This window comes from Camelus bactrianus, chromosome 2 (assembly GCF_048773025.1).
Source record: "Camelus bactrianus isolate YW-2024 breed Bactrian camel chromosome 2, ASM4877302v1, whole genome shotgun sequence".
In the NCBI taxonomy this organism is placed as follows: domain Eukaryota; kingdom Metazoa; phylum Chordata; class Mammalia; order Artiodactyla; family Camelidae; genus Camelus; species Camelus bactrianus.
In genome coordinates this window covers 77,698,119-77,710,768 of record NC_133540.1, presented here as the reverse complement: position 1 = coordinate 77,710,768, position 12,650 = coordinate 77,698,119, and the positions used below count along the sequence as shown (strand labels likewise).

Below are 12,650 nucleotides of genomic sequence, written 5' to 3'. Positions count from 1 at the left end.
ACTAGTCTTTTGAGGAATCTCCATATTGTTTTCCACAGTGGCTGCACCAAACTGCATTCCCACCAGCAGTGTAGGAGGGTTCCCCTTTCACCACAGCCTCTCCAGCATTTGTCATTTGTGGATTTTTGAATGATGGCCATTCTGACTGCTGTGAGGTGATATCTCATTGTAGTTTTTGACTTGCATTTCCCTGATAATTAGTGATATTGAGCATTTTTTCATGTGCCTATTGATCATTTGTATGTCTTCCTTGGAGAATCGCTTGTTTAGGTCTTTTGCCCATTTTTGGATTGGGTTGTTTGCTTTTTTCTTATTAAGTCGTATGAGCTGCTTATATATTCTGGAGATCAAGCCTTTGTTGGTTTCATTTGCAAAAATTTTCTCCCATTCCGTAGGTTGTCTTTTTGTTTTACTTATGGTTTTCTTTGCTGTGCAGAAGCTTGTCAGTTTCACTAGGTCCCATTATTCTTGGTTTTATTTCTATTGCTTGAGTAGACTGTTCTAGGAGAACATTTTTGAGATGTATGTCAGATAATGTTTTGCCTATGTTTTCTTCTAGGAGGTTTATTGTATCTTGTCTTATGTTTAAGTCTTTGATCAATTTTGAGTTTATTTTTGTGTATGGTGTAAGGGAGTGTTCTAGATTCATTGCTTTACATGCTGCTATCCAGTTTTCCCAACACCATTTGCTCATGAGACTGTCTTTATTCCATTGTATATTCTTGCCTCCTTTGTCGAAGATTAGTTGATCAAAAGTTTGCGGGTTCATTTCTGGGCTCTCTATTCTGTTTCATTGGTCTATATGTCTGTTTTTCTACCAATACCATGTTGTCTTGATGACTGTGGCTCTATAGTATTGTCTGAAGTCTGGGAGAGTTATTCCTCCAGCCTCTTTCTCTTCAGTAATGCCTTGGCAATTCTAGGTCTTTGATGGTTCCATATAAATTTTATTATGATTTGTTCTAGTTCTGTGAAGTATGTCCTGGGTAATTGGATAGGGATTGCATAAATCTGTAGATTGCCTTGGGCAGTGTGACCATTTTAACAATATTGATTCTTCCAATCCAAGAGCATGGGATATCTTTCCATTTTTTAAAATCTTCTTTAATTTCCTTCATCAATGGTTTATAGTTTTCTGTGTATAATTCTTTCACCTCCTTGGTTAGATTTATTCCTATGTATTTTATTACTTTGGGTGCTATTTTAAAGGGGATTGTTTCTTTACTTTCTTTTTCTGTTGATTCATTGTTAGTGTAAAGAAATGCAACTGATTTTTGAACGTTAATCTTATAACCTGCTATCTTGTTGAATTCTTTGATCAGCTCTAGTAGTTTTTGTGTGGATCTTTTAGGGTTTTCTATATATAGTAACATGTCATCGGCATATAGTGACACTTTTGCCTCTTCTTTTCCAATTTGGATCCCTTTTATTTCTCTCTCTTGCCTGATTGCTGTGGCTAGGACTTCCAAGGCTATGTTGAATAGGAGTGGTGATAGTGGGCATCCTTGTCTTGGCCCAGATTTTAGTGGGAAGCTTTTGAGTTTTTCACCATTGAGTACTATGCTGGCTGTAGGTTTGTCATATATAGCTTTTATGATGTTGAGATATGTTCCTTCTATACCCACTTTGGTGAGAGTTTTTATCATAAACAGGTGTTGAATTTTATCAAATGCTTTTTCTGCATCTATTGAGATGATCATGTGGTTTTTGTCCTTTCTCTTGTTGATATGATGTATTACATTGATTGATTTGCCTATGTTGAACCATGCTTGTGTCCCTGGGATGAACCCCACTTGGTCATGATGTATAATCTTTTTTATGTGTTGTTGGATTCTATTTGCTAAAATTTTGGTGAGGATTTTGGCGTCTATGTTCATCAGTGATATTGGCCTATAATTCTCTTTTTTGGTAGTGTCTTTGCCTGGTTTTGGTATCAGGGTGATGGTGGCTTCATAGAATGAGTGTGGGAGTATTCCCTCCTTTCAGTCTTCTGGAAGAGTCTGAGAAGGACTGGTATGAGTTCTTCTTTGTATGTTTGGTAGAATTCCCCAGTGAAGCCATCTGGTCCTGGACTTTTATTTGTAGAGAGGTTTTTTTTATTACTATTTCGATTTCATTTCTAGTGATCTGTTTGTTCAAGTGGTCAGTTTCTTCTTGATTCAGTCTTAGTGGACTGTATGTTTCCAGAAACTTGTCCATCTCCTCTAGGTTATCCAGTTTGGTTCCATATAGTTTTTCATAATATTCTCGTATGATGTTCTATATTTCTATTTTATTTGTTGTAATTTCTCCATTTTCCTTTCTTATTTTGCTAATTTGTGTTCTCTCTTTTTTCTTCTTTGTGAGTTTGGCCAGAGGTTTGTCGATTTTATTTACTTTTTCAAAAAAGCAGCTTTTGGTTTGACTGATATTTTCTATGGTTTTTTAAATCTCTATTTTATTTATTTCCTCCCTGATCTTTATAATTTCCTTCCTTCTGCTGCCTTTAGGGGTTTTTTGTTCTTCTTTTTCTAGTTCTTTTAGTTGATGGGTTAAATTGTTTATTTGAGATTGTCCTTCTTTTTTGAGGAAGGCCTGTATCGCTATAAACTTCCCTCTTAGCACTGCCTTTGCTGTGTCCCATAAATTTTGTGTGGTTGTGCTTTCATTTAAATTTGTCTCAAGGTATTTTTTAATTTCAGCTTTGATTTCCTCATTGACCCATTGGTTTTTTAATAGCATATTGTTCAATCTCCATGCTTTCCTTTTTTTCTCCTTTGTTTCTCTGTTGTTGATTTCTAGTTTCATGGCATTGTGGTCAGTAAAGATGCTTGTGATAATTTCTATCTTCTTAAAATTGTTGAGGTTTCTTTTGTGCCCAATTACATGATCAATCCTAGAAAATGTCCCATGTGCACTTGAAAAGAATGTATATCCTATTTTTGAGGGGTGTGATGCTCTGAAAATATCCACCAAATCTAATTTTTTTTTAGTTTCTCTGGTGCCTTATTTATTTTCTGTCTGGAAGATCTGTCTAGTGATGTTAATGCGGTGTTAAAATCTCCAACTATGATTGATTCCCATCAATATCCCCCTTTATCTCTGTTAGTAATTGTTTTATGTGTTTAGGTGCTCCTATATTGGGTGCATATATTATAATTTTATATAATGGTAAGTAAATAGATGCTATGAAGTAGCATTGGCATAAGATGGCTAATGGGAAAAGAGTGACTGGGAAAGAGAATCTACCTTTGGGGAGATAGGGAAAATCTTGCCTAAAGTTGAAAGATTTACACCGAGCAGTGAATGACAGAGAAGCTTCTATAAAAGAAATGTAAAAATTGCACTCCAGAAGAAAAAATATAAAATATCTATGGAGGAACACTTGTGTATTCAAGAAAGAGAATTAAGACTAAATTAGGGATCCCTTGAGTACTGTTGGTGAAAATATAATTGATGCAGCCATTATGGAAAACAGTAAGAGATTCTTCAAAAAATTTAAAATAGAACTACCATACGATCCAACAATTTATCTGGGCATTTATCTGAACCAAACAAAAACGCCAGCTGGAAAAAGATCTATGCACTCCCATGTCCATTGCAAAATTATTTACAATAGCCAAGAAATAGAAACAACCTAAGTATCCATCGATGGATGAATGGATAAAGAAAATGTTATACATATAATTACATATACATAAATACAAATGGAAAGTGGAATATTATTCAGCCATAAAAAGGGAAATTTTGCCATTTCCTACAACATGGATGAACCTTGAGGACATTATGCTTAGTGAAATAAGTCAGACAGAGATAGACATTTATTGTATGATCTCACTTATATGTGGAATCTTAAAAACAAACAAACTAATACAGAAAACAGACTGCTGGTTGCTAGAGGTGAGGAATGGTGTAGGCAAAATGGGTTGAGAGGGTAAAATGGAAAAACTTCCACTGATAAAACACGTAAGTAATAGGGATGTAATGTATGGTGTGGTGAGTATAGTTAATTTTCTATTTCGACAGCTGATAAGTGAGTAGATCTTAAAAGCTCTCCTCATAAGAAAAAGAAATTGTAACTATGTGAGGTGATGGATGTTAACTAGACTTACTCTGGTGATCATTTCACAATACACACAAATATCAATTAATTATGCTGTACACCTGAAACTATATAATGTTTTATGTCAATTATGTATCAATTTAAAAAATAAAGAATCAAGACTAGGCTCCCTGGATCACAGAGAAGATGTTAAAGACTGATGTGAAGTGAAGCAGATAAGGCAGGAGGGTAGGGGACCAGATAGCATGTGGAAGAACTGTTAAGCCATGTGATTTCATTTTAAGTGTAACTGAAGGGGAACTGGTCAAATTTATGTTTCAGGAAGAACCCTCTGTCAACTGGATATACTGTTTGGGGGCAAGAGTCAAAGAAGGGAAACCATCTAGGAAGCTGCTGCAGGAATCTGATTTTGCTCTACAGAAAATCTTACTGTCTGCCTCAAAATTCAAATAAGCAACATAACAATAAGTTCAGTCTTATAAGATTTCCAACACTTGTGAAAAAAAAAAACTTTGCTCTGCTGGCAACAAACATAATTGTTGTTTTTCTTGCCATTATTTAACGGGCTCTTCTTTTTTCCAGGCTATTCACTTTGTAATATGAAACAACTGCTTTGAGTTGGTTGCTGCAACCTGAGGTCATCTTCCTATCACCTAACAGGTTAAAGGCTCTCACTTCCTTAGCAAAATACATGTTTTAAAAAATTTTAATATTAGGACTGAGACTTTATGAGATTATTTATTTAATTTTAATGATATTCAGTAAACATAACCTAGTACTAAGTTGACCTTTATCTGCCAATTCCATTCCCCAAAACCATCTCCTTACAGTTACATGTCCTATATGCTTTGCAAAGGAAAAGCATAAAAACACCCTCTAAAAGAATAATGAATAATGTAAAAAACATACAATTTTAAAACTACAAGTAAAATTTCCATTAAAAATTTTAGAAACTATATCTGTCAACTCAGTGAGAGTTATTCTTTTTAAGGAAAAAAGTCAGAAATCTGGATTTTGTTGTTTATTAATTTCCCTCACATTTAAGTTTCTAGCATTTTTCTACAACTGAAAAGTGACAGAATAATTTCCAAACCTAACTGAGGATCCTGTAGAGCAAATATTGCAGTATTGTTGGTGCAGGAGATAAGAAAGGGGCGGGGGGAGGAGATGAAAGAGAATAGTGGAGTGAGAGGAGGAGAGCTTCTAGGTAGCAGATCTAAAATTCTAAGCCAAGACGCAAGGAATTCACAGCAAGTGCAATTTTATCAAGCTTAATAAATAAACGCTAACCTACCGTTTCGGCCATTTTGTTTCAGGGTATTTGCAGAAAGCTGGATAGTGCTTCCATGGCCCATGTTCTCTGGAAACTTTAGGTCTTCTAAGTTTCCTTCTGTGCTCAGCCTCGCAACTTCCAATTCTGTTAATGGAAGAGAGATAATCAGTGCTCATTGAGAAACATGCCAAAGTTAAGATAATCTAATTAATGAAATATTTCTGAACTCTAAACACTGGAATTAATGTTCCATCTGCAATACTTTATAATAGTTCAGCCTTTTATTTAGAGAGTTTTTTTTTTAGTATTTTAATTTTTTTAAATAAAGCAAATAAAAGCTATTAAAATCAGGTAAATAAGAATATAAAAATAACAATTATAAAGCCTAGAATTTAAAACTCAAGCTCAAATCCTTATAGTTTGTCACTGACTGCAAGTTTTCTTCCAAAATGTTATATTTATTTTATGAATTAAGTGAAAATCCTTTTATAATCTAGAGCTATACTATTATATCAATACTGATCTATCTTTAAATCTAATCAGTTTGAAATAGCTTTATAAAATCTTCTGAAATAAAACTGTCAGCTACATCCTTAGATACACTAAAAATAGATTTAGTCTTTATGAGCCAATAACACAATTACTAAAAATTGTTTTATCACCTTCACTTAAATGACTGAATTCTTTATAGTTTATAATTAAGAGACATTCTTATAATTGAAGTGACCCATGAGGATAAAATTTTAAATACTACTAAACATAAACATACATATATACACATAAAATACATATATATATTAAAAACTAAAAAAAAAATAAATAAATGGACCTTACTGTAAGTGACCTCAGGCTAATATATCCAATATTGGAAAATCCTAAGGATACATACATGATTATGAGGATACTTCTAAGCCAATGACAGGTGATAGCCCCCTAATTATAGAAAAATAATAACCTATCTCTGCTGAAACAAAGTATCAGTGCATAATATCTGGTCCACCATAGATGACACTTTTTTTCTTTTCCCTCTTCTGCTGTACAAGATGATACTTTTTTCTTGTACCTCTCTGGTCCTTCTGTATAACAAAGGCCACTTACGAATATTATCTGTGTTCTCCCTGACGATGTCAGTCTTCAAAAGGTTATCAGCCAGCACAAAAGCACTTTCCTCCACAGTGTCAAGCAACATGGTGGCTGCACGTAGTTGATCACTTGTAGTCAGGTCTCTCCACGCATTTGAGGCTTGTGGCTGGAGAAGGTTGTTAACTGTCTCAACCATTGCCTACAAGAGGATGAACAGAATGACAGAGGTCTCTAGTGAGCCCACAGAGCTGTCAGAAATCCAGGTGTACATGTTGCCCAGCAAGCAAGGATCAGCGGTGTGCATGAGTTCAGTATTGTCCCAGCCTCCCCTGTGACATGCTGCAGTGGAAGCATTCATTATTTTGTTCTGTAAAACCCTAGCTGAGACTTTGCAAGGCAATGGAAAAACCTGCTTCTGTTTTGAAGGACAACAAATAGAGCCATGTTTGCTTCTTAAAATCAACAGCAAAGCCTTCAATAAGACTATAATCACATAATTAAATGATTTGGCTAGGGAACCACTGGCAAGTAATTTAAACCAACACTTTTATCACATCACCACAAAAAATGATTTTTTATACCTCACCATAAAACTAGATGCTGAACACAGAAATCAGAAAGATGACTACAGACAGGATAATATAAGAATTTGTTGCTTATAGGTTGAGGACTCACTGAGCAAACCAATTTTTTTTTTAGCCAGCTAGTAAAATGTCAGAATGGGGAAAATATCAAGTTGGAACAACTGCCTGTTGGAACTTGCTACCTGTGGCCCTCAGGTGTTTTTCCTTAAAAAAAAAAAATCAGCAGTAGGTACACTTACAGGTAGGGATAAAGCATCACATTTCTCCTTGCATCATTCAAAAGAATCATCTCTCTAGTTACAATGAATATATTTCCTGTGGTTAACTTTATGCTCTAGGTTACAGGAAAAGACAGCTCTTCCAATAGGGTCTTCTTAAGGTTTCACTCAAACATACAGAATTGCAAAACAAAAAAACACAACGCCTGCAGTTTGAAAGTGATCATCCTTGAACCTGTTGATTATGAAATATGCACCTAATCCAGAAATAAAATAGAAGAAACAGCCAACACAGGGACTTTCTAGGCAGCACATAGGTGTTTTAAAACAGGACTCACATTATTGACACGTTGGCAGAGGAGCTGGGAGAGCCATTACACTGCAGTGTTTTCTTCTGGCTGGTGTTTTCATAGTAACCAAGTAACAACTGTTAAAAATTCAGCTTCATAATGAAACACCTTGGCTGCCAATTAACACCAGCTTCAAAAACTAATTTGCCTTTTGATAAAAGCTGTTTTTCTTGATATTTTTCCCAGCTATTCCAAGTTCTGGCCAAAATTCAACATCACTGGACTTTTCCATAAAATAGTCCTACTTGCAACTTGAGTACTTTGCATCATTTAAAAAAAAAATTCTTTCATGAGTTTAATGACTGGGCATTTTCACATAGGATGCTTAGCTCTGTCATTTGTTCTGGGTTTAAAGCATGAACTAGAAGCCAGACAAAAGCATTTCTGGATCACAACAATATAATCTGCTTTCCAGGAAGTTCTCCATAGGGGTAATGCCAACAGGATATGCCAAAAAAAGAAGTGCCAGATAGAAAAAGAAAAAAATAAAAAAAAGTTTAGGTATTTTCTAAAGCCAAACAGAGAACACAGACCTCTTGACTGCAAAGAACTGTTCTTTCTGGGATTAGATGATCCTCTGAATTCATTAGAAATGCTCTGAAAATCCCATATGCAACAGAAATTATGCCTGTTCTTTAAGGAGCAGCCTTTTAACATTAGTGAATAATCTTCCACTGATTAATTTAAATCTTACCTCTGGGAAAATTTATTGGGGATAATGCAATATTTCTGTTCTGCCCTTTATTGCTTTTAATTTCTTTAAAAATGCAAAAGGAGAAAAAAAGAAAAGAAAAAAGAGAAAGAAGTAACTATGGTCAACTCTGAGAATGTTGTAAATAGGAAGCTATGTACAACAGTCTGCTTTAGCTAAAATACAGTGTCATTAAGTTGACAGCACATAAATCAAATACACCCATTATTATCTTAGTTTTGCAACTGAAAATGTATAAGATGAAATTTTTTTTCATAGTTATACTTTTTGAGTACATTTTAACAACTACATCTTCCCAAATTAGACAGTCTTTAGAGAAGTTTTCTATTAAAGCCCAAATAGGGGTAGGGATAAATTAGGAGTTTGGGATTAACAGATACAAACTACTATGTACAAAATAGATAAACAACAAAGTTGTATATCACAGAGAACTATATTCAGTATCATGTAATAAACTATAATGTAAAAACTATGAAAAAGAATATATATATATATGTACAACTGAATCTCTTTGCTGTACACCAGAAACTAAGACAACATTGCAAATCAACTATACTTTAAAAAAAAAAAAAAAAAAAAAAAGTCCAAATGATTTCCAAGTTAACTGCCGAAACCACAGACTTAAATTTTGGCCCTAAAACCTGGGTGGGTTAAGACACAAATCTAATATTTATTTATTCTTAAAACAGCACCTGTTATGATTGCCTAAGTATAAATGAAAGGAGATGTCAACACAAGCAGTGAGAGACAGAATTCTCTAGGCTAAAATTAGTGTGGGGTTTGCAACTACATCTGCTGAGTTTGTAACTGGATTCTGCTGCTTTCCTAGTTGTGTGCTTTTGGGCAAGTTACTTCTTTGTATTCATCTGTAAATTGGAGATGATAATATAATCATTTCATAAGGTTGCTTGGCTCATAAGAAGTGCTTAAGGTGCAATCTTGTCTTTATTTTCACTGGATATCAAAGTCCAGTGTGGGAAGAAGAGAGGTCTTCACTGAATGGAGCACAAGTCATACCTGACAATTGCAAAATACTCACACTGAAGTGAGATCTGGAAAGAATAACTCTTCGGGAATGCAATCTTCATATATAGACCTGTTACATAACTAAACTACTATTGATGAATGAGAGAAACAGGTATTAAATAGTTCGTAATGTGTTTTCTAGACGCTGGAACTAACCAGTTTTCTACTAGCAAGACAGCACAATTAGGTCAATCATAACAGCTTTAAAATTAATATAATTTGTGTAAGCTTTCCAAAGATTGTTATGTCCCTGTTACCAGTTCAATGAAGGCCAATAAAATAGTCACAATTCTTCAATGGTAAAAGAATATCTATATTTCATTTTCCCTATACATTTATGACTATACATTTTACCTATAAATGATGACATGTGGTAATAAAGTTTTTTGGGTTTTTTTGGTCAAACTAGTTATTTGCATTTCTTTTGTTAGTTCAACAACATCTCTTTAAAAACAGGTTGATTTTCATTTTATCTGATTACAAAGAAATGAGCTTAACTATACTTAGAACCAAAGTTGACAGGAAATGTACAATGGATTAAAGTGAGGTACTGGGACATCATTTTAATGTCCAACAGCTCTCACAGATTTCTCTTTTCTGCTATAAATCCTTTTTCTGACCTAAAACTTATTTTCTAAAGTTGAAAGAAAATAAGATTGGTCCTGAATTCATCTTAAAAAAATTGTATTCTCACCACAATGCCTCAATCCAGGAAGGAAAGACAAAAACAAAAACAAAACATCTAATGGTTTTAATATGTATAAACTGAAATAATCTAAAATTTTGAGAGTTAATTTAATCATCAATATCGTCACCAGAAACTAAATGTTAATTTGCTCCATTATCGTTTTTAAAATGCTAGAAACTTGAATAGGAAATGGGCCCTGGAATTCATATTCTAGTTCTGCCACTAAATTTAAGTGTACCTTTGGACAAACTGGCGTTTTCAAACCAATCAACAAAGGGTGAACTACAGAAGAAAATAAATTGCATCATGTTTCAATTCAAGGGTAGTAAGGGCCATTCTACTATTAGATATTACTCTTCTCATTTTACAGTTTACAATTTACAGACTAGATTCTAAAGTAACTTTCAACTTTCTAAAAATCAAATATAAGTTAGGAAGTGTGAAAAATCACTTAGATTCATACCAGGATTAGGGACATACCATAACCTTCTGAACATATATTTGCATTACACAATATTATTGGACTTCTTATTGTTAAATTCAGATTTGAAGCATATTCATTCGACTAATTTTACTCAGAGCATATACTTGGACTATGTGTGTTGAAACATGTTATAAACTGTACAATCACACTTTGTATGTTTCAAAAGGGAAGAGTTAGTTATTTGTTAAAACTACTGTGAAAAATTTTGGAGAAAACCAGCTATATATCCTTCCAATAACAACTTCTGTCATTCTTCCAGGAGAATGTATTTATGAAATAGCTAGGATTCCTTAGCAAGAATACATAAATGGATCAATGGTGAGAAACATATCAATGGCACATCTCACCCAGGTGAGCAGTAAATCTTAAACTAAGTAAGCAGAATCACCGGGAATCTTTTTGGCAAGCTTTTTAACCAGGATCTCATTCCGGTTTTAGTTCAGGATCTACTGCTCAATCCATTATCAGCTTTTCCAGGGAGAAAATCCATTATCTGTTTTGTTCTCTTTGTATTAGCTATTATTATATAAGGTATCTCTCAGATATTTATTTACCTACATGACTATTACAGAGCTCTCACTCAAGAAAAGGTAAGCTTCATGAGGGTGATGACTCTGTCTCATTTGTAAGTGCCAAAAACTCTGCTTAGTGTTCAGCAACTCTTTGCTGAATGATTGACATCCAGTGAAGATTCACACTTAAGTGAATTTTCTCCATTTTCACACCAGCAGAAAAAAATTTTTCTGGTTTTATAAGAGCAAAGATTATCTATGAAAAAAACTTATTAACCAGTCAATATTATCTAAATCATTATCATTTCAGAGATTCACTGTCACAATGGGCTCCCATTTTAGCACTTAGTTACTTTTAAGAGAGTTATCTGTATTTGGGTCTGGCTTTCTCACTAGATTATGATTTTCTCAGGGGAGAGATCATGCTCATTTTTGTTTTTCCAGGGTAAATTTTAGTGTCTTGAGACATTTTGGGTACTCAGTAAACGCTCATTAAGCAAAAATAACCTACTTTTACTATCAAATCATGAATACAATAGGGAACTGAAAACATCTTCTTCTATACCTCAATAAAAAAAAAATTAAAAAAAAAATCTTTAAGTTCTATAACTTTTTGCCTTATCTCCCAAGAAGTCTTCTGAGTGCTCAGATATTACCATGGTTTGGAAGGAAGGCAGGGTGAATAATAGGGACTTAGGGAGGAAAGTAGAACCACAGGCTACTGTAGTAGTTTGTAGTGAATGCAGACCACTATGAATGAAAACTATATTCTACAAAAACCTTTCTAAAATGTTTTCAAATGTGCCAAAGTGCACTTTCAATGTAACTCAATGAGGTTTTATTAAATACGTATGATATGCAAAGAACTAGGGAAGTTACTGTTGGGTGAGGCTGGGGAAAAGAAGGAAACATGGAGTATTCTCTCAGTTCGCCTACACTCCAAAACAGAAGGTAAGCATGTCACATGGGACAAAAGATAATGCATTCTAGCTAAGGAGGATCAAGAAAAGATCCCAGAAGGTGTTTGGATTTGAGTTGGACACTAAAAGATGAATAAACTTTCTTTAACTATGATAAGGAAATTTGAGGCTGAGGGACATAATAAGGAAGTTGATGATAAAAAAAAGGTACTAAGGCAGGTGTTAGGCTGGGGTGAGAACAATGTATGATGCATGAAAATATAATTTATAAGATGAATATAACAAAAGAAATGGTAAGCAGAAGTCAGATCTTAGAAGGTCTTCAGTATGATAGGAGTTTAGGCTTTATTGTTTAGAAAATGTACAGCCATTAGAGATATCTAAGCAAAGCAGTTACATGTTTAGGTCTTAAGTTCTTAAATTCTTAAGTTCATTCATTATTTTTTAAAGTCTTTTGTTACAATAATGCAAAAAATTATAAATATGTAAATTATCATTAGGTAGAACCATTAGAAAGTTAAGAGCAATTATTTCCTATTAGAAGATAAATTTAAACTAGTAAATTGCTGATATCCTTTTGAAAAACTGCCTAGTAATATAAACTTTTATTTTACTTTTTATTTTCACATCTTTGTTTTTTGATATATTCTCCTGAATGCAGTATCTCTTTATCAATATATACATTATTGTTTTACTTTTACTGTATTATATTTACAGTTATGTTTAAATATATTTCTTCATATATAAATTTCAAGACA

At 33.7% G+C, this 12,650-nt stretch overlaps 1 protein-coding gene across 11 annotated transcripts in view; it reads right to left on the bottom strand.

Moving 5' to 3' along the window:
* Positions 1-12,650, bottom strand: part of ADGRL3 (adhesion G protein-coupled receptor L3) — an 822,802-nt gene that overhangs the window by 200,593 nt on the left and 609,559 nt on the right. For all 11 annotated transcript variants that reach the window (XM_074344099.1, XM_074344100.1, XM_045504712.2 and 8 more), the window contains 2 exons: positions 6,414-6,597; positions 5,337-5,459 (listed from right to left, as the gene is read on the bottom strand). In XM_074344099.1, the coding sequence (XP_074200200.1) occupies positions 5,337-5,459; positions 6,414-6,597 (307 nt within the window). The remainder of the gene's footprint in view (positions 1-5,336; positions 5,460-6,413; positions 6,598-12,650) is intronic.